The sequence below is a fragment of the Mixophyes fleayi genome, chromosome 7, assembly GCF_038048845.1.
Source record: "Mixophyes fleayi isolate aMixFle1 chromosome 7, aMixFle1.hap1, whole genome shotgun sequence".
NCBI lineage: Eukaryota > Metazoa > Chordata > Amphibia > Anura > Limnodynastidae > Mixophyes > Mixophyes fleayi.
Window position 1 is genome coordinate 109,784,336 of NC_134408.1, and position 23,826 is coordinate 109,808,161.

The window sequence follows — 23,826 nt, forward strand, 5'->3', positions numbered from 1 at the left end:
ATTACTGGGGATTCCAAAACGTTAGGAAGTAGGACACATATATGATAATAACGATGTCTTATTGAGAAAACTAAACTAATTCCCTACACCTCCCTAATGGTGAGACAGTCACAACTGTCATGTGACCTCTGCAGACCCGCACTCCACTGAGAAGACGCTAGCCCGTTGCCATCGTTACGGAATAGTACCTGGCTGTACAGTAATTCTCGCGGGATGTTGGCCAATCTCGCGAGGTTATTGCGACCGGCTGTGGTTACTTAGCAACACAGACTCCAATTGCAACAACTCGAAAACCTGCAGCAATGGAGGGAGAAAGAGACAACTACTATCTGGAGCGTATCCTATTTTGTGGGACAGGGACGATGACTGCAGTTGGGGGACTAACAGACATTACCGGGATATTTAGTAATCCAGAGATGCGAGGGTTGACTGCAAGGGACGGGTTGGAATTGGGATATTACTGCAAGACGTGTGCGCTGTTCACCGAGGGTCTCTCTGACAATGCATACAGTAGTATCTCTCAATACCGATAATAATAATTTTTCACTATTGCATAGGTAAGCAATCGGTGTATTGGGGGAGTTTCACGGTCTGACATATGAAATACACATGTAGCATCATGCACTGCTCCACTGCAGTCATAGAGCCAAGTTTGCATAATGTCATCTGATTCATGAGAACTAATTGGAGTGCAACGTGTATTTAACATGCAGTCCCTCCACCACATTACATTTAGTACAACGTTCTCTGCAGATGAGCATACTTAATTAACTGGTGCAGCTACCTGGGCTGAATTATTTAGTTGATGGCAAAAAAAAACAGAGTTAAATGAGCTAGGTACAATCCTATATGTAGAACCAGGGGAGCAACGATCCATCCAAATTTTGGTAGTTGTGATTCCAGCCCATCTTTGCCAGTCATTTACTCTGGAACTGAAATTCAAAACAGAGCTTCACTACACATGTGCCAGACAATTTGAAGAGCAAAGCAGTGGCCTGGGCCCCATAGGTGCAGCACCCCCTACTTCGGTGGTGCTTCCTCCGATGTGTAGAGTGTTTGTTGGTTGCTCAGGCAAGCAGGTGCCGGAAATGCTTAAGACAATCTACAGATGAAGATACTGCACTCCAGATGTTAAGGAAAATATTTTTTTATTGTTACAAAATCATCATGCCAAGTTTTCAGTGGTTTGCTAGTCCTGATGACAAATTAAACCACTAAAAGCTTGACCTGATTTGGTAATAATAAACCAGTAATATTTGGTGTTGTATAATCCTAAATGGAACAACCCTGCTGAGATTGCAGAAAGGTTGGGCCCAATCTCGCTTTTCATGCTTGATTATGCACTTGTTGGATGTAGTTCAATTCACTATTTTGTTTATGTAGTACATGGGTGGACAAAATAATGTAGAATGCAAGGATCAGCCAATCATATGTGCTGGCCCAGATACTCTAACAGGACCCCCTTCAGTATGAAATGCTCTGCTCAGAGGACTTGAGGTGAAGGTTAGCACAGCAATACATGTCCACCCCCCTTATTAGGCCATCTCTCCCTTGTGCATACACAGTGAAAGTTTCAGAACTACATGTTGGGCTTTCAGTTCCAGGACTACAGCGCTGATGACCTTTATTATTGCCCCCTCCAATTTTGCTGTGAGGCCTGGTAATTTTGTATTACACCTTAGCTCTGCTCTTGAGTTTCCTACTAAATTTGCTACTGCCATTACCTGTAGTAAATTAACTGGTGTTGAATAAATGAAGGGTGTTTTATTGATTAGATTGTAAGCTATCTCATGAGCAGTGCCCTCCCTACCCTTTTTATTTTCATTCTGCATTTATTTTGTCAATCCTGTATGTTCCTGCTTTATCTATGTCCAGGTGAATGACATACATGGTGGGTAGTTGGGGTTCGAGTAAAGGAAGGGAAAATATTTTACATGAGAGGAGGGAAACATGAATTACAGCGGAGGAAGGTGGGGAAGAAATATGTTAAAAGCAAGAAGACTGCAGTTGACAAATAAATTGGGAGGGTGGTATGGGAGGAATGAATTATTGGGGAGTATAGGTGTAATACAAGGACACCACAGGGGTAGGCATTGCACACATACATGCATACGTACGTACATACACACACACTGATAAATATATTCTACCTCCCAACTGTCCTAATCTTGGTATACTGTTTCATGCAGTTAGGACTTTGTCCTTACTACAGGGACAGTTGGGAGGTATGAAGAGAGAGCCGTACACCCCAGTGTTAGTAAATTTCCAGGCTAAATGGAAGTGTGCGAAGTTGGGTCGCAAACAATACATCACCGGCGGTATGGTGAGGGGATGTTGGGTTAAGCTTAACTTAGGGTGGCTAGTACCCCTACACTGGTCTTTGGTCAAAGTGGTCACGTTAGAGGGTCTGTAACCAGCATGATCTTTTAAAGTGACCAGGGAATACATCCAGTGACCTCAATGCAAATTACTTCCAAAAGTTAGGGAACAACAATTCTTTACAAGCATACTTTACCAAACTAAAGTAACCACAATAGATTAAAGCTTATAATAAACAACATGGTTAAAATTATGTTGAATGTGGTTTTTCAAAACTTATTTTTTTTGGAGGTAATAAAGTAGGGGGAGCAATATCAATATATGGGCATAACAGCAACTAGCTGAACAAATAATTGTCTAGTCCTAACTGAACAAATTTGCCCATTTATGTAACAAAAGAAAGCACTGTTCTATTCTGGGCCATATCTACGCTGTCCTAAACCTAAACAAGGTTAATTCCAGAAGTAAATGGCTTAGAATTGTGATTGTTGGCTGGTATGACTTGATAACACATAGACAATAAGTAGATGGCATTAGTTGAACACATACTGTATATCAATATGACATATATAACAAGGATTTGTCAACTTGCATGTATGGGGGAATTCAATAAGCTAACATCATTTTACTATAAAATGATTGCAAGATGAATCTAAAAATATAGATTAGGAATCTCATTTGTACAATATACAGCAACATGAGTACCTTAAAAAGTGTATTGAGAATTTCTTGACATAATATGTATCACTTTACCTACAGTAAGGATGTGTTTTATGTAGCTTTATTTATTGATTTCAGCCTTCAAGACTAATGTAATCCTATTGCAATATATTGTTCTGGCATCATAAATGTCAAAATCAAGAAACCAATAACATAATGAAATATGAATTTACTAACACCTTGTGTGACACCTGTCCAATTTGCTAGTAGAACATTATCTTTCTTGGTAATTGCGAACTTCATTGTAAATCTGAGAGCTGTCATTCCACTGGCTTTAATGTTGCAGCATTTAAAATAGAATATCTCTTATGATGTAAATGTTACTCCTGTATGTAGTTACCAACAGTGGAATACAAATGCACAGTGAGTAGCTCACTTCTAGAGCTTCTAACACAAATGGAAAATGTTCCAGGCATTGTTACATGCCACACGTGACTTGACTATTTTATGAATTGCATAGACCTTTTCATAAATTTAAAAGTAATTATGGTTCATGTTTTTGGACAACAGGACAGGACTGTTTCCCTTGAGTACTATGCCAAATGTTCCAATGCAAATCTATATGATTGACTCAGTGTGGGAGCAATTGGAAGCAGTTTTCTCAATGAGCATTGAGTTTAACCAGGAAATCTAAGCAGGCATCAATAGACACTATGCAGCTACATATGTGAAGGATATACAGCATTACCCACTACAATCATAAATGCACTGTAAGATTATGCTTCATAGAACAGTTATAATTACAAAATGAATTCTGATTATAGTATAGGCTCTTAAAAATCTTCAGTTATACATTTTGAACATGTTATTACTCTATTTACTGCATTCTAGAGATAAGCAACAATTCTGCCATCTGCATCGTGTAAAGCACAGGTGCTAGACAGCATTCGCTCACTTAGCAGTTTCAGGCAATAAGTGTATTTGTTGCCCACTTGCTAGCATTTAAATGATCCTATCTGAGCATGGAGATTATTAAATTGAAAATTAAGTAATTATACATTTGCGTGGGTTGTGCGACTGTATTTAGTGCTTTTTTTTTTCATCTCCCCAAATGGTTTATTACTTTTCAAGTGCAAGGTTTCAATAGATAATATTTTTATTGTTCGATTGAACTTTAAAGAATGAAAAAGCTTATAATGCATATTTATTTTTGCACATAATGTAAAATTAAATGCACAATGCCTGGATAAAGCATTCAATTCCCATCTTTTATTATTTTACATTTTTGTTTTCTAGAATTTTTTTATTTGTGAGTCACACATTCTTCACAGTGCACCAAGAAGAGATGGATAATAGTAAAATATAAAGTAATTAAAAAAACAAACAAACAAAAAACATAATTTATTAAGTGTTCATGCTCTGTGGTCAGTACCTAGTTGAACCAACTTTGGCAGCTATTACAGTCAGTAGTCTTTTTTTTTTTTTTTTTTTTTTCAATAAAACTGTATTAAATTGGAACCTTGTGCAAAATTGCTGAGGCTTGATCAAGTTTTTTGGAGTTGGGGAGCAGCGATGGACAGCAAGTTTGAGGTCTTGCCACAGTTTTTTTTTTTTTAACTAGGATTAAGGTCAGGACTGTGACTGGGCCACTAAAGCTGGGTACACACTACAGAAATTTCGACCAACTTTTTATGCAGAGCGATTTTACATGCGATCGATGATCCGATCGCTCGGTCCATGGACTGCATACACACTAGCCTTGTTTAGGACGATATAGGGAAGAGCGGACGTCCCTTTAGCAAATTTTTACAGCCATGTTGTCGTGGGCAATGACTGTAATTTTGTACTCACTGTTGTGGATCGGTCGGAAGTTTATACACACTACACAGCGAAAACAAGATTGGACCGAAAATATTAAACGGTTCGACCAACCAAATGAGGCGATAATCGTCCATTTGGGCAGACTTTCGACCATCGTGTCACTGCACACACAGACCCGACTTTTGAACGAGCGGTCGTATGTCGGCTGTTTGAGACGATTATTGGATGAAAACAGTGTAGTGTGTACCCAGCTTAAGGCGCATCCTTTTTCTTTATCGTAAGACATTGCAGTGTTGCTCTTTTAGTTTAAGATAATTGTCCTGTTCAGACAGACTTTCTTCCCAGGTTCAGCTTTTAGCTTTTTGCAGATCGCCTTGTCTAGCATTTTTTATAATGTGCACCATTCTTCTTCCCATTGATCCTGACAAGATTGTCGGTACATGCAGCTGTACATCAGCACCGTAGCCTGATGCTACAGTCGCAATACTTCACCATGAGTACGGTGCTGCATGGCTGTGTTTTATTTGTACCATGCATACCTCTCATTCAGGCCAAAATGTTCCACTTTAGACTCCTCAGACCACAAGACTTTCCGCCACGTCTCTTCAGTATCTTCTAGATTGTGTTTTGCAGACTCTGCATGCAAGGAGATGTTCTTGTTTTTTTTAACCAGAGCTTCTTTCTTGTGAGCTTTTCATAAAGATTCTTTTTGTCTGTGTAAAGAGTGAGCTGTAGTCAAGTAACAAGTCATGTTAAATCCTCTATCCATTCAAATCTAACCTGATTGTGTGAAGCCAAGTGAACCTGACTGCTGTGAGAGGTCGAGACTAGGTGTTTGTGATACTGACATTCAGGCCCGGCGCTCCCATTAGGCAACGTTAGGCAGTTGCCTAGGGCGCCAGGCTCTGGTGGGCGCCACAGAAGTAAAATGTAGATAGTATTGTACTTTAATACTGTGCGGCGACCGCTGAGCATACCTTCCACGGCCGCCGCACAGCTTCAGATAGATCCACAGGGAGGGGGGAGGGGCTGTGGATCACCACCATCCCCCTCCCCTCCAACAGCTGATAGGGTGCACCGTCCCTCCGTCTCCTCCATTCCCCCTCCCCTCACTGACTGTTGGGCGTGACATCATCATCACGGCCCGACAGTGACAGTGAGGGACGGGACCCGGCAGAGCGGAGCGGCTTTATGGAGCCAAGTTTAAGGTACGGAAAGACTGGGGGGGGGGGGCGGATTTTGAAATTGTGCCTGGGGAAGGGGGGGGGGCAGGTTTTTGAAATTGTGCCTAGGGCGCCGAGGACTCTAGCACCGGCCCTGCTGACATTGCTTGAAAGTGTTTAAGTCTCGAGAAGGTTGCTCTGGAACTCCATGAGGCTAGTAATGCTGAGGACAGGTGAGAATTAGGGGATCTTGAATGCCGTTTGGGTAGAAGGTTGCTATGCTGTTGTGTCAGTGAGTCTAGTAGTGGGAGTGCAATTGGTCTGCTCTGAGGGACACCAGTCAGGTCCGAAATTGCACTCTCTGGTGTTCCAAGTGTAGGTGAGGATGGAAGTAGGAACTGTACTACATAAAGGAACTATGTGAACCATGATACACTATGACGGTGGAAATAAAATCCTACCTCCTACCTCCATTAACTTCATCTAAAAATATAAAAGCAACAAGAGTAGGGTTAATTGTAAAATGGAAGCAATATATACAGAATCCCCCAGCACAAGACTCCCACCAGCAAAAGCTAAACTAGTAAGTAATAGCCGCGAGTCTCCATTCCATATGTATGGTAAGCCGTCCATCACTTAAGCTGATAGAATGGCCCTAACTGTAAACAATGTAAATAATAACATGGGGTCTTATTTTATTGTTAGATTGAAATAACCTAAAACTTCTATAAGGCACTAAAGCAGATCATCCTCAAGAGCTGCCAGTAGTTAATGTTTTCAGGATTTCTTTAATCATGCACACATAGATTAATCTATTTTTCTGAGTGGGTTTCTCCAGACAGGAATCCTGAAAATGTGACCTGTTGGTAACTATTGAGTGGCTCTGAGAGACTTTACCAAATGGTGGATGTAAACCTCCTACAAGTACCCTCTCTGATGATAATATAAAGGACAAATTGTTTAATAAATTTATAAGTAACAAAAAGTGCTAGAAAGAGCATGGTTAAGAAACAGAAAAAAACTATTGTATTTACAAAATCCCCCAGCACTCAACTGTTACCAGCAAAAAGACATAGTGAAACTGCCTGAGGTAAGAGTAAGCAACAGTGGGGTAGCTCTGAAGAGTTTTCCCAAAGTAGGTGTTGTGGAGAAATACATCTATACTACCTAACAGACAAACATGTGGAATTCCTTGGAGAGTGTTAGCCCATGTTCATTATCACCGTTGGCTTCGCAGTAGCTTCTTTGATAAGCACCTTCTTGCCCAGAAACTAAGCTTAGAAAGTGGCCTGATTTCAGTAGTGTGAGTGTAGTTAAATGCTTCTTCCACTTCTATACATATGGGGGCAGATTCAATTGTTCGCTAAGTTCCTAAGAACATCGTGGGTGCGCGTTTTTTACAGGCATTATGGTAAAAAGTAACGTTCACTTTTGCTTGTGTCTCTATGGGGAGTGAGCAAACGGTAGTGGATATTTCATTTAAAAAAATCACCACATAATGTTTTGCTTCTGTTCCGGGACACTACGCAGCAATTTATGTTTTAATTTTTTTTTTTTTTTTTTTTTAATTTTTATCTTTTTTATAATTAAATCTGCCCCATGGTCTCCTATGAGTTGGGTTCAGTGCCTTTGTAATGTACCCTTGCCACATTTGTGCCATCATATTTTTGTAAAGGTAATTTTTTTTGCTCACTCTCTACCATGCTATAGGTTAGTGGAGGACAGCTGGCGGCCCACAGAGCCTCCACCTGTAGCCCCCATCTCTCTCATTCTATGCTTCGTTGTAAAGAATGAGTCTTACCAGGAGCAGCTTGACTTCTGTGTCACGTGACTTGCTCTGTACAAGGCAGCGAGGTCACGCAGTGCAAGCATACCAGGTGAGGAGGAAGGTGTGCAGCGTGCTCTCCCTCCTTCCTCTGCGGTGGGAAAAGTGTAAGAACTGTGCAGGAAGAATAAGAAGCACGTGGGGGATGTCTGATGGGCATGTAAATGACATCGTTATCATCTATTTATCTATATAGCACCACTAATTCCGCAGCGCTGTACAGAGAACTCATTCACATCAGTCCCTGCCCCATTGGAGCTTAAAATCTAAATCCTCTAACATAGACACACAGACCAAGAAGGATACTAAGGGCAATTTAACAGCAGCCAATTAACCTACCAGTATGTTTTTGGTCTGTGGGAGGAAAACGGTTCACCCGGAGGAAACCCACACAAACACAGGGAGAACATACAAACTCCTCACAGATAAGGCCATGATCGGAAATTGAACTCATGACCCCAGTGCTGTAAGGGAGAAGTTGTAACCATTAAGTCAACTTGCTGCCCTATTTGAGAAGATTTAATGGGTGTGACTGATGCCTGGTGAGCATGTTAGAGAGGTCTGATGGTCATGTGGAGTGATCTAATGGGCATGTGGGAAGGTCTAAGAGGCACGTATTGAGTTTTGAGGAGCAGGTCTGAGTGGCATGTTGGGAGCATATGAGGAGGTCTTAATGGTATGTGGGGCTGTTTTGAAGTGCATGTGGGATCCGAGTGCATGTGGGTGCATTTTGTGGGTCTGTGAGAATGTTAAGGGCAATGTACTGCCCTTTTGAATGTTGGAGGGCTGCATATTCGGCACTTGAAGTATATAAGGTTACCCATCACTGTTGTAGGAACTTACAGAAAAAGGTATTTATAGTTATCAAAGAACGGACAGCAAGTTAAGTTCTTGAGTCAATTAATAAATTGTGTAACTTTTGGGCTAATTTATTGCACTTGTGTGAGTTTGGAATTACATGAGTTATAGACACTTTAAATCATTTCTGTTTTAATTTCTAGTAATTTTGTGACAATGTTTTGCAATATTTATTTCAACCTACTTGTCTATTTGATATTCAAAATCTGTAGCAACAAAATGTGACTAATGTGTTGGGGGTTGGATATTTCTTTTTCATGGAACTGTATATTACAGTTCCTTGAAACAAGTGACAGATTTAAATATCTCGCTGAGTACAAATAAACGACAGAGCCTATTAAAATACATAATGATACAATGTACAACATTCAGTACAGGAGGCAAATTGTCTCACCTTTTTTGGGTCAACCAGCATTTGGAGTCCAACAAAGCAATATCCACTTTAGGAGGCATGTTTCAATAATCCTTCCCCACAACAAGCCACTAATGCTCCTCCACTTTCTAAGTGTAGTCCTGACAGCTTCACGCAGCAGCACAATGTGACTTTTATCTCACATAGAGTGGGGAATTAATTTCCCCATGATGAGCCTCCAGACATCAGAGATCTCTAACTGCGTTCATTTTCATGTACTACGATCCCAAAACCTCTATGGGGTGCAAAGAAAAATCAGTGATGTTGCATCACCACGGAGTGCCTTCACGGATGTTCTGGAGGCAGTCCTTGGCATGTCGCATAGAATTGTATTCCCAGACAGAGAGTCTAGGCAAGTCAAGTTCTATCAGCTCCCCACCAAACTGTTCTAATTCTGCACACCAATCCAATGTATTCTACACCCATAGACACCCACCTTATTTCCCTATCCCAATAACAGTGCCCCACCTCAAACATTGGGGGTAAATTTAGCAAACATTTTAAACAGGAAAACTGCACATAGCCACCAATCAGCTATCACTTTCTAGAATGTACTAGATAAATGTTAACTAGAATCTGATTGGCTGCTATGGGCATCTCCACTTGTGGTTTTTAGAAGGTTTGATTACCTCATAACACGTTTCCCTCCTCCTGCCTGTGAGGGAGATTTATCAGGACTACTTCTCTATATCTGCAATATGGCTGCCAAAGGGGTTGTTTGCAATGAAGTCAGTATGTGTGGTTTACAATGGACTGTGTGCACTGCTGCTGGCTGTGGAATTTGTGGATTGCAGTTAGTTTATCGACTGGGGCACATTTGCTTGTTTTTAGCAGCGTATGTTTAGCAAAATGCATAATAAGAATTGAATACAAAAATAGCATAAAAAGTACATGACGTACAAAAGCGCATAAGACATATAGAACAGATAAAGTTCTGTGATCATGAAAACGCTCTCCTCTGCGATATGTAAAGAGATTAAAAATAAAAAATAAAATGTACTGTAACATGATGCTGTATCCACACCCCAATGTTCTATGTTGGTGAATTAGGACAAGGATTAAGCTAGGATTAATTTGATTTAGTACATCTACAAAATGACAGCTAGAATGATTGGTTGCTATAGGCAACATCTGCACTTTTTCAAACCCTCAGTTTAGTAAATATACCCCTAAGACTGGAGCTTGGTTGCACTGTTCATCTCATCAAAACATGCTCTATCTGTAGTATGTGGGATCGATTTTAGCAGAAATGTGTTAGCAAGAAGTCAGCAACATCACAAGGACTTTCTATGTTGGTAGAGTTGTTCTAGCATTCAAGAAAAGGTAAGTTAGTTCTGTTTGCCCTTTTCAACAATGGTAAACCGAAGTTTCTGATGTAAATGTTTACTGTTAATTTATTTGTAGTTTTTTTGCATTAGGATACATTTGTAAACAAATCTAACAATGTAATGCCCTGTATTTCCTTAATTTCAATTCAGAAATTACTATTACTGATGGATCAGAGGATGGCTACGAGTATGAAGAGGTAAATTATTTTTTGTTTCTTCATCTTTTAATGAAAAACATTTAAAGTTGTGAATTGTTGTATTATAGTTTTATGTACATATTGTTTCACAAAATTTGAAAATTCTGGACTGTTGAACAATCGTAGGAACTAGACCCTGACTGTGAGGATTCAGCAATAAATGAAACTGAATATTTGAGCATATTTTTACTATTCCAATTTTCCACAAATTGCTGAAGCTGAAACACCTGTAGAAACCTTATTTATTAATATATACTGTAGATTAGGACTTAACAAATACCAGGATCCTAGCTGTCACTGCACTTAGTAAACATCTATCTCAATAACTATATGTTTCCCTGGCTCCTACAAAAAGGACAAAGCAGTATCTAATTTTTGTTTTAGTAGCCCATTGCTGATCCCTTGCTATAGCCAGCAAGTAGCAATTATCCACCATGGTCAAATGTCAGTCCCGGGACAATGTTCCCATATACAGGATAATCACAGTATCACTATAATGATATCTGTGGAGGTTACAATATTACAGCACAGTAAAGCGTAAACTCTAACCACACATAAACTGTTTACTTAATATAGAATTATGAAAAGTGATAGATCAAAAAATATCCTAAACAAATACACATATGCATAGAAGATTACAGTTCCTCCTAGAAATCATTACAGTAAACTACATGATTTTTATAAACAGAACTTTTAAATCAAAATGCCAAGAGAGGTTTTTCCATGGAATAGAACAAAAAAAAAAGCTGTTTATATTTCTTACATGTCTGGTTAATTTCTGTTATTTTGTTAACTTCTCACAGCACCCCTGCCATAACTACACACTTCCTTTTTTATTTTATTTTTTGTAAAGTTGTGGCTGGGGGTTTTAGTAAGAATTTTACTACATTTCAGCACCAAGGACAGCAGCACAGGCAATGTGATTGTTGCTTGAAGGAGACTGAAGTCTGCTGTGTCCTCATGATGTTTATTTTCCATTTACTGTGGCTAGCTTATGTAAAAGGTTACAGGAAACACTATATCAAATGCCACAGCTCTGCTTTTTATAGGCATAGAATGTTGTTTCCCATGCATCTGTACTTACAACAAAGGGTTTGTCAAACCGAGAGGGAACCCCAAACAGGGCAGGGCTGGCTCGGAAACATTACAGATTGTAAGTTGTGGTGTGTCACTAGTGATATCTGTATATACAAAACTGTCACACATGCATTATTTGTGTGTTGTGGATAAGATGCACTGTACCAAGCAGGGGATAGCTCTAAAGCATTATGCTGATAAGATGCGTCTATGTTTTCTACGATAAAGAAATCGCACAGTGGTGGAAGTTCAATTCTCTTTAATATGTTTAGAAATATTTGTCCCCTCTATTAGGTTATCTCACTCCACCTCTAACCTTCACTCTTTTCATTTGAAAGTCCCTTTTCATAAACCTTTGCCTATTACTTTTGATGAATGTGAATTGATCAGGTTTATATGAAACATTACTTAGAAGTCATAATATTGTATTTTTTCAGTGGCAGAATGATGAATATTTTACAACTGTTTCAATATAAAATATAGATGCAAATGAAGCAGAGAAATCTTTTTTTCTGGCTTCCAGTTTCATATGTTGGTCCAGCATCCCTGCTTTTGGTCAGGTCTTTTCAATTCCCTTACGCAAATTATGGTTTTCACTGAACCGTCTGTATTTTTGATTAACATTCATAGTCACGGCCATAGAAAAATGAACATTCTTACTCAGCAAGACATGATTTAACCTTCAGACTGCTGTACACATTCTGAATGTCTTAGAGCTGCATAGTACCATCATGCTTTCATCATTATTTCAATATTCGCTATATATATATATATATATATATATATATATATATATATATATATATATATATATACATACATACATACATACATACATACATACACACACACACACACACACACACACACACACACACACACATATATATATATTTATATTTCAGTTTCAAAAGCCTAAATAGCCCCTCAAGGCTATATATATATATATATATATTTTACATTTAATTTCAATTTTAAAAGCCTAAATTGCCTCACAAGACCCAGATGCTTTCAAGTTATTTGTTGCCGGAAAGGCCCATTTGTTTTGTCTGTCTTAACTGAATGTGGGAATCTTCTTTGAAGTAATACATACTGTCCTGTTTACAGATCCCGGCTGACGATGATTTTAGCCTGCCAGACGGGGATGAGGACCTTGTAAGGGCCGTGCAAACAGTTCAAGAGCAGGCTGAAAATGTCCAGGTCTGTATGTTTCCAGAAGTTGAAAAATGAAAGCTAAATATTGCAATTGTGTCCACATAAAGTAATGTAATATGGATGTGCTGCAGCATGCTGATACATGCCTTAAAAGCTGTTTTATGCTTTGATAGGGCAAATTCCATTGAAGGGTAAGACTAGCTTACTTGTATTATTGCTGAAATATATGGGACAGATTAATGGAGAACCTTCAAACGTTCACTCTCGATTAGCTAAAGAATTCATAACTTCATGAGTAATTAAACACGGTCTGCTATTTTTTTTTTTTGTAATTGTTCACTCTCCAGTGTTTGTCTATGTCCTTGTTTTGAAGTCTTTACTGTACCTCGGTTGTATCTTTCTTTATCTGTGTAATTATATGATTGCGTCCGAGGCTGAACTTGTGGAAATATTAGAATTCTTGTACAATGTGAAACATCTATGTTTATAGATGATTACATACACTGGGGTCATGAGTTCGATTCCCGACCATGGCCTTATCTGTGTGGAGTTTGTATGTTCTCCCCGTGTTTGCCTGGGTTTCCTCTGGGTGCTCTGGTTTCCTTCCACACTCCAAAAACAAAGTGGTACATACTGTGTGTGTTTTTTGTGAATTTAGACTGTTCGCTCCAATGGGGCAGGGACTGATGTGGGTGAGTTCTCTGTACAGCGCTGTTGAATTAGTGGCGCTATATAAATAAATTGATGATGATACCTTGAGAGAACTTACAATATAGTAATATGCATGTAACATCTTGGAGAATATCATTTTCATTTTGCTGCCATATCTTGGTAGTTTTTCTTTTCCTATAGTTGTTAATAGAGAACATTAATGAAGTGATGCGAGCCATATCTGTTTGAAATCTCAGCCCACAGCTTGTGGTATACAGTAGTATTATTATCCTTTGTATTGCACAGACATATTGCCAAATAATTTACAGAGAATATTTGTTTTTACCTTTCACACTAGTCCATACTTCAATGCTCTTGCAGTCTAAATGGTCTACCCCATAAACTGATAGGTTAATTGACTTCTGATGAAATTAACCTATCAGTATGTTTTTGAATTGGGGGATGAGACTCTGAGCAACCAGAGAAACCCCCGTGAACACAGGAAAACATACAAACTCCTCTCAGAGGGTGCCCTGGTCAAAATAGAACCCATGGATCCTGCACTGTGCGGCCTTGATTCTATCCACTGTGCCAACTCTTAACTTTTTATTAAATAAATGTGTATGAGGTTGTATACGAGATTAATATGTACAGTCCAAGTATGGGCTGCTTTAGTTGTTCTCCAAACTCTGCCATTCATGTGGACCAGGCTGAGCACCATGATGTTGTTTGTATTGAACTGGTTGTTACAGCCACACCTGATCTAGTTATTATGTGTGCACTTCTAGACTGAAAAAAATATAACATTTTTCTTACTATGTGAATGAGTTGCTACAATTCATCGCTCTGTGCACCTCCCTGTCTACGACTGTTATCTGACAGGTCAAGTTTTTCCACACTGAACTCCTCAAACCATGTCTTTGTAGTCCTTGCTTTGTGCACTGGGGCACAGTCATGTTGTAACAGAAAAGGGCCTTCCCCAAACTGTTGCCAAAAAGTTGGAAGAATAGCATTTTCCAAAATGACTTGGTATGCTGAAGCATTAAGATTGCCCTTCACTGGAGTTAAGGGGCCTAGCCCAAACCCTGAAAAATAGCCTCATACTTCACAGTTGGTATAATGCAGTCAGGCAGGTAACTTTCTCCCGGCATCCGCCAAACCCAGACTCGCCCATCTAACTGCCAAACAGAGAAGCGTGATTCGTCACTCCACAGAACACAATTCCACTGCTACACAGCCCAGTGTCTGTGTGCTGTACACCACTCCATCTGACGCTTGGCATTGGTCTTGGTAATGTGAGGCTTGCAGGCAGCTGCTCTGCAATGGAAACCCATTTCATTAAGCACAGTTTTTGTGCTTACATTAGTGGCGGTGGAACTTCAGAACTCTTCAGCTATGGAATCAGCAGAGTGTTGGTGACTTTTATGCACCATCCACCTTAGCAGTCCTGGACCCGCTCTGTGATTTTACGTGGTCTTTCGCTTCATGGCTGAGTTGCTGTTTTTCCTAAACGCTTCCACTTTCTAATAATATCAGTTGACTGTGGAATATCCAGCAGGGATGAAATTTCATGAACTGTCTCATTGCAAAGGTGGCATCCTATCACAGTACCACGCTTTAAGTCCCTGAGCTCTTCAGAACGACCCATTTTGTATCACAAATGTTTACAAATAGAGACTGATGGCTAGGTGCTTGATTTTATACACCCCTGGCAACGGGTCTGAGTTAAACACCTCAATTCAATCGTTAACAGGTGTGGCCAAATACTTTTGTTCATATAGTGTATATCTGCTCTCCAGGCTATAGACTAGTGCTTGTGAAAATGCTTCTCCTATATCTAGAGTTTGGTTTTGGACCCGAGTCTTCAGATCCAACCAGTCTCGCATCAGCAGATTATTGGTGATGACACCATCGTAATTATCTGGATGTGGTACATCTGATGTAGTTTGACTTTGAACAACTGTATGTACTGCAGGGTGATCCAGATTCTTGGCCACATCACTTGAACCCTGGGTGTCGTCGAAAGCTTGGTTACAAATTTGGTTCAGCATGACGTGTATGTACATTGGGCAGTTGTTAAAGGGTTAAGTAATTGAAATAAAAGAAAGAGGTCCAGCTACTTTCAGCACGCTTTTCTAATTTTAATTTCTTTTTAATACACCGTCGATATTCTAATGCGATTATTGATCTAATAAATACACATTTTCCAAGGATTATACAATGTCTGTGTGGTTTTTTTTGTAGGTGCATCAGTGCACTTATTCTATACAGAACCTAACTGCTCCCACAGTCTGTGCAAACTTCTGCCCCACAAACCAATGCTCTCTGGCGAAAGACCTAAGCACACTCGTGAACATTGAGGTGCTCTGCATTGGCTAACATGGCTTATGTAGCAACTGCTCTTGTACTAGTTTGCTTCAGTGTATGAGCGTCAAATATTGTGTATTTGTAATGTTGTGTATAGTAAGCTGGTTTTCCAGTAACAGCTCTGCATATTTATAATTGTCAAGTCATGTTTTGCACACAAATACAGTGTCCTATTTTTTTTTTTTTAATGGAAATACATTCTAATATTATGTCCTTGTAACTAGTAATATAGATAATCATGATATGCATGATGAATGAGACGTGTGTGTACTAGTGTATTGCAATATACTATGTGTGATACTATATTACTTTGTATGTATTGGAGGTGATGAACGTGTAACATGAGACAAGGAAACTGTTTTTTCTCAGAAAGTGCTCATTAGACTTAAAACACAAGTTTCAACAACAATAGGTGCCCTGTTTTGACTTTCTAACCTACTTACCACCTAATGTGTGACTAACTAGAATGATAGAGAGTTACTTAATTTTATGATAATAACTGGAAAGGTTTATTTTATCTGGTGATAACAACTATAGGGCACAGCTCACAAGAATATAAAAAAAAAGAGAAGAAAACAAATGAGGACAGGTTCAAGATTTGCGTCACGGCTCAGAGGAGGGGGGGGGGGGCGCGTGCAGGGCTAGGATGACGTGATTTACTGCCAATCTCATAATCGCGGCACTACCCAATGCTCAAGAAGCTTGGGTGGAGTCCAGGAAGGGTAAATAGATTCTATGATATGGTTCAGTATCCAGGGTAGCATTCCCTCTAGAAAATGTAAACCTACACCTGGCCAGGTATTTACAGCGGTTAACACCTGAAAGAATTTGTTCAAGGAATGACAACTGGTTAACTGGTGACAGGGTCATAGGTGGCCAAGGCTCATTGATGTGTGTCGGACTACTGTAGCCCAAATGGCTGAAAAAGTTAATGCTTACTATGATAGAAAGGTGTTGGAACACACAGTGCAGCGCAAATTGCTCCGTAGCTGCAGACCAGGTAGAGTGCCCCTGCTGACCTCTGTTAACCTCTGAAAGCTCCTACAATGGGCACTTGTGTGCTAGAACTGGACCAGAGAGTAATGGAAGAAGGTGGCCTGGTCTGATGAATCACGTTTTCTTTTACATCATGTGGACAGCTGGGTGCATGTGCGTCGTTTACCTGGGGAAGAGATGGCACCAGGATGCATTATGGAAGAATGCAAGCAGGCGGAGGCATAATGATGCTCCTGGGAATGGTTTGATGAACATGACAAAGAGTTCAAGGTGTTGACTTGGCCTCCAAATTCCAAAGATCTCAATCCGATCTATGTAATGTGCTGGACAAACAAGTCTGCGCCATGGAGGCCCCACCTTGCAACATACAGGACTTAAAGGATCTGCGCTAATGTTTTGGTGCCAGATACCACAGGACACCTTCAGTGGTCTTATGGAGTCTGTATCTTTGACTGGTCAGAGCTGCAAGGAAAACCTACACAATATTAGTCAGGTAGTTTTAATGTTGTGGCTGAATGGTATATGAATAGATATAGATATATAGGTATATTTAATAGTTGTACAATAGAGGCAGTGTGACATGCCTCTTTATACCAACCCACTTCAACGCGTGTATGTGTGTGTATGTATTGTTATACTTGCACAATGCTTTCTATACTATGATATACTTCTTGTTAATTCAATCTTTATGTTTTTAAAATTGCTAAAACAATGCTGTTGTTTTTTAAGGTCTTCTTAAAAACCATTTATTGTATATTTAATCAAGAGGCTCCAAATCTATTATTACCTTTATGAAAGCAAATGACAAATTGTTTCTATTAACAGAACTGACATCTTTATATTTATACCCTACTGCTAGAACTCCTGCTAGAATCAAGTTTAATTGTTTTGTTGGCTGAGTAAGAGGGTTTGATAAAAGGTAATAATGATGTAGATTGGTTTTATTTTATTTATTTTGATTGCGGAACACTAAATTATGTTTTTATTACAGAAGGTCATATTCATTGAGATTGGAGATGCATAACATTGCAAACCTTGACAAAGGAAATACAGCAGAATTCTGTAGCTTTTAGCATTTTGTTACAGCACCTTCCCCACTGTTTGGTATTCAGTTTAGAGGACACTTCACATTAGGACAAAAGGCACTCTTGACATGGAGTTAATGAATTGTTCTACTTTGGTGCAGTTCCAGCTTGCTTGACTTCCTGCCCCATTATTTGATGTTTTGGTTTCTCTCTCCCCACCCTCCATTATTTTTTCTGTGGTGAGAAAACCTGAAACTCCACCAGACTTCTCTGGGGCAGGCAGCCAGTTAAAGCCTTGCCGCAGAGTGTTTTATGGGATTATAAATCGTGCATGGTGATGCATCCAAACACATTCTCAATTTGTGCATTTACTCTGGAGCAGACACTCTTATTTCAAGGACGCCTTGCCTGCAGGGAGAGGTTTCATCAGGAAAAAAGGTGAACAGCTGCTGACAGAGCATTGTTAGAGAAATGGATGACTGGGCAAACATACAGTAAATGAGGGTAGCTAAATATTCATGATAACCTCTTGCATTGTATCATATCTTTTTCCCCTGTCAGCATGGGATAACGTTTAAAGTGGGGGTGGATCAATAATGTTATTCAACGAAATGAGAAACTACAGAATTAAAACGATGCATACATAACTTTTTCTAGGCCTTATGGTGGAGCCCTGTATCAACCTTAAAAATACCTCCCCCAAACAAAAATTCCCCCACCAAAAAAAAGGTATCATACAGAGGGTTTGAGAAGTTTTTTAAGGAAACTCTTTTCCTCAACTGGGTTATCCAAACTTTAATATTGAAATTCCTTGAAATATATTTTCCTGCCACCAGATGGCACTTTGAGAGAATCAGTCTATGCATATCTGATAAATGTACACAGTGCATGAAAACTATGCTTTGGGAATGCAACTATTATATTCATGTCCCAGCTTAAATGTACTAATCTGCATTAAAAACATGTGGCTGATTAGCAGAGTACTGCAAATGAGTGCCCCGCCTCTTTTATGTGGGTGTGGCCACCAAATGATTTGTTGAGCAGAACACTGATGTTATCCATTTGTCATACGGTTTCTAAGTCACCAGATCTGAACCCGTATGTCCTATCATCATCACCATTTATTTATATAGTGCTGCTGATTCCGCAGCGCTGTACAGAGCACTCATTCACATCAGTCCCTGTCCCATTGGAGCTTACAGTCTAAATTCCCTAACGTACACACAGACAGAGAAAGAGACTAGGGTCAATTTTGATAACAGCCAATTAACCTACTAGTATGTTTTTGGAGTGTGGGAGAAAACTGGAGCACTGCCAGGAAACCCACGCAAACACGGGGAGAACATACAAACTCCACACAGATAAGGCCATGGTCGGGAATTGAACTCATGACCCCAGCGCTGTGAGGCAGAAGTGCTGACCACTAAGCCACCGTGCTGTCCTATGGCCTCATTCACAGCGTTTTCCACCTCCATCAGCCAGGTGACTTTTTTAAGGGCAAGAATGTTGATAGATCCCTCCAGGCATTGATAGACTCCATGCTACGCTGCATACAGACTAGTTAGTATGTGACTTCATATTGCTATTTACATTTTTGGATCCACTATATGCTGTCTGAACATTAATCATTCCTATTTATGGAGAGTGCACATTACCCCGAATCGCTGTAATAAGTACAGTTTTATACACATCCATTTCTTCTTCCCTTTCTCTGCTCCACCTCCCCATGTACATCTCTCCAAACATATTTTTTTTCCCCTACAATACAGAAGGAAAAAGACCCCAAATTGTCTTCTCACCCCCACATGCTCTTAGACCCCATGTAAAAAATGCCCCAACATGCCCTTCATACCCCAGCTAGCCACTCGGAGGTCATACTAACCCCAAAATTAGCCCCATGCCCTTCAGACTTCCTAACTCACCCCTCACCAGTGGCCATTCACTACTAATTGATAATTAATTATCATTAATTAATACCAAAAAGTGCACCTTCAGGAATCAGTCTTTTCCATGCAGGAAGGAGGTAAATCACCCAGGTCTGCCTGCACCTCCTCCTCTGGTCTGCACTTGCTCTTCCTCCTCTTTCAGTGTGCGGTCATGTTGTGCTGTTTTAATTACACTGTTATGACATGTTGACCTTTACCCGCGGCCCCGGCTCTAACTTATTCAATATCAGTCAAAGCTGGGAAGAAGCTGGTGGTGCAGGTGACAGCTTGCTGGGTGCTGTCTGCCTATTACCCATTCATGTCCTAAATGGTGCATGTTGGGTAGATACTGCCCAACCGTTAACATTTCCATATAAACCAAGATGTTGTGTAGTTGTCAGTAAATGCAATGTTCTCCGTTATAGGTGTTTGAATTATGGTTGTACCATTTACATATTAAGCACCAATGCATTTCATGGAGGCATGGCATTGTTATGAAGACACTTTAAAATATGGGAAAGAAACACAAAGGGGGAATTAAATTTCCCCAAAATACCGCCGCGTTATGGATATTACTGTTATTATGGTAATATTAACTCGGCTTTCTGCTCGCAGTTCAGGGAGCTGCTAGCAAAAAGCTGGCTTTATAACTACCGTAATTACCGTAATTACACGCACTTACCGTAATAACGGTAATAGTTTTAGCATGGCGGTACTTCGGGGAGGATTAAATTCCCCCCCAAAGGGGCTTAACACATTCATGCAGGCAATCAATTGGCTAATTGTGTGACCTTTTGTCATTGGCCTAGACCAAGTTTTTGAAAGGGGCATAGTTTGTTTGGATGTGAGATTGTGTGTGTGTTCTGAAGATGTTGGGATGTGTAACTTTAGAGGTCTCTATGGCAAGAATGCAATTATAATAGACACTAAGGGGGGTATTCCATTGTTTTGTTTGCCCCTGGCGTTAAAACTATTAACGGGATTACGGTAATAATAAGCTGGAGTTCAGCTCGCGGCTCAGGGAGCTGCGAGCTGAAATCCAGCGAGAAAATTACCGTAATACCGGTATTTATGCGCACTATTACCATAATGACGGTAATAGTGCGCGCGCTGCGAGATTTTTTGGCGTTTTCACCAAAATTGAATATGCCCGTAAGTCTGAGATCCAATTACCATCGGTGTGGCACACGGACATCGTACTGCACACATTGCCGGCAATTACGGTAGAAATATCTGCTCATTTTCCCTGCGATCTCTATGGGGTGCGAAGCAAAATGAGCGGAGATTTCTTACAAATCTCCACCGTGAGGATTCTCCCCCTGAGAGTAATAGAGGATGCGTAGAGTGCAGAGGGTTTTAAAGGAGTATAATGTTTATGTAGTAGAGTGCTGGGAAGCTATTTTGGTCTTGAGGGAAAAATAGGGATATAGGCATTGACTTAAAATATGAAACAACCATTCTTACCATGTACTCTGCTACTCCCACCCATTGTCCATAACCAATCTGCCAACCTAACTGAAATATCTCAGTAAAGTTCATTCTTGACACTTAATAATCCCAATTAAATGTGAAATTAAAACAATATGCTTATATATATATTTTTTTATTATTTATTTAAATTAGTGACACATTTTCAAGCAGTGGCAGAAATAAATATTGATAGCATTTTGGTTTTGTCAGTATCCTGGTAGTTAATGGGATGTGTACCTGCAGTAACGTTACCCATGTATCCTATCTTAGACTGATTTACATGTCCTTTCCCACTAGCGCACAAGGGACAACTGTTTTATTCAGTGCATGTTTCTACAGTGACCGCTTGCAACTAAGAATCTCTGATGTGGCAGCCATTTATATTCATTGATAGAGCCTATGATTCACTAGGAGCCATGAACATAATGCTTATGTGATGTCACCAGGTCCTAGTAAATTAATACCCTGTATTTTCTTCACTGTATTTAAGCAACAGGTACAGTTGAAGAATTGACATTTTTCTTTTTCTTGCCTCCACTGGCAACCTTTACTCATTTAATGGTCTGAAAGAAAATCTGATTTACTTTTTACAAGCTCGCGTCTCGAGTCTCTCCATAATTAAGTTCCAGATTCTGACAAATGTGCACATAATGAAAAGGTAATGTAAACATGGAAATAAGGCCTGATTCCACTAAAATAATGCATATCTCTTTCACTCATAATTCCTTCCAAATTGTCCATTTACAGTATTCTCGTATTCACGTGAACATCTATATAAACATACAGCTAAAGGGAATAGCTGTTAGCATTATTATAGCGCTTTGTTAAGGTAGCATCTAGTACATAGAATTTATTACTAAGAATACATTTTTTACAGTTTGTTTTGTTTTTGTGACCTTGTGTAGAAAAATATAAATAAATTGTAATTGTTGGTGCTGTTTATTATTTTTTACTATTTATTTATTTATTTTTAGTGTAGGCTAGAGATGGGGTAGAGTAAGAGGACAGTGTGGCCCAGATGACAGTCATCTGATTGTAAGAGAGAAATATGGACATAAGGAAAGACTGAGCAGGGAAAAAGAATCCCTGGGGGTAAATGTATCAAGCTGGTATTTTTATTTATTTTATTTTTTTCCCAGCATTTTTAAAAGTGCAGCAAATCGCGAGAGATCACCATATGTATTAACCTGTGATTTTTGAACTTCCAAAACCCAGTCTCTGGCGATTTGTGTCCATTTTAAAATGCCTATCCTTCCTGTGTTTTGGTAAAACTCACCGGAGTTTAATCACAAACTCGTCCGAGTTTCAACTGAAAATGAAACTCGCCCGAGAATGAACAGAAAAAAAAGCCTGCTGTTTGAGCTATCTGGCCAATGTTATTACAGGAGACACAATACAAGTTTTAAATATGAGGGTATTATTGGTTTTTGTTTTAGAGAAGGAAAAATGATTATTAATAATTTTACGGGGGCCAAATTATTTTATGAATTTACTAGTGGGCCAAATTTTATTATTGTATGTAAAGGTATTTTTATTTTATTTTATTATATTATAGTGGGTTACTATTTCATTACCAGTGGCGCAATAATTATGTTTTTCTGGTGGGGCAACACTTACTATTTCAAGATGGGGACACCATTTATAGTACATACTTGTGGCAGTATGCACATGAGCACTTGTAGTGTCACAAGTATGTAGTGTCAATGGTGTTCTCATCTGGAAATATTAACGCCATGAGAGAGAAAAAAATGTCCCCACTGGTAATTAAATAGTAAGCCAATATAATAAAATAATAAAAATAAAAAAAACATATATTCAATACAGAAATTTGCATCCTTCATGTGTAGACGTTGAAGTTGCGCGTACACATCGCCGGCAATTGAAGGGACGTATTTCAAAGATAAGTCATATTTGCCAACTCTCCCGGAATGTCTGGGAGACTCCCAAAATGCAGGTCGGTCTCACGGACTCCCGGGAGAGCTGGCAAATCTCCCGCATCCCGCTGCTGCGTACCAAAATGGCGTGATTCACTGGGAATCTTGTCATTTTGGCCCTGCCCCCAGTGAAAAACCAGCATTTTAGTTGCGGGGGCTGGGCCAAAATGACGCGTTTGGCCGCGCCCCCTCCTGCCCTCAAGTCACCCCCCTCTCCCGGACACAAGTTTCCAAAAATAGGTAAGTATGAGATAAGTTTGTGTCAAAATAAGATGCATCTCAAGGGGGTGCCCTCATGGGGGAATGGAGGCCCCTTTAGCCCAGTGGCCTCCATTCTCTTAATCAGGCCCTGCATGCATCTTACAATAATGGTGCAATTTGGGCATATGGGCAGTGCAACACATTTTGCAAATTTTAAAAAATTACAATATTCTAAAGTACTTACATCCAACTCTAAACAAAAGCAAATGGGTAGATGCTTACAGATGTGGCACAGATATGCCAGCCACCAATGCCTGTTTTTGTCCGAGGATGATAATGCTGATGGCTAAGAATAGCCACAAGCACTTTACTCAGCAGCAACTACAATAATTATTCTGCTATCTTAAGTATCAAGTGTTCCCCACACCTCTTTTTAATTGTA

General features: G+C 39.6%; 1 protein-coding gene across 2 annotated transcripts in view; it reads left to right on the top strand.

Annotated features, from left to right (window-relative positions):
* The first annotated feature begins 233 nt into the window (after nucleotides 1–233).
* The window catches only part of SPAG16 (sperm associated antigen 16), a 696,430-nt gene continuing 672,837 nt past the window's right edge, over nucleotides 234–23,826 (top strand). For both annotated transcript variants that reach the window (XM_075180327.1, XM_075180328.1), the window contains exons 1-3: nucleotides 234–336; nucleotides 10,537–10,583; nucleotides 12,768–12,860. In XM_075180327.1, the coding sequence (XP_075036428.1) occupies nucleotides 303–336; nucleotides 10,537–10,583; nucleotides 12,768–12,860 (174 nt within the window). In that variant the 5' untranslated portion in view covers nucleotides 234–302. The remainder of the gene's footprint in view (nucleotides 337–10,536; nucleotides 10,584–12,767; nucleotides 12,861–23,826) is intronic.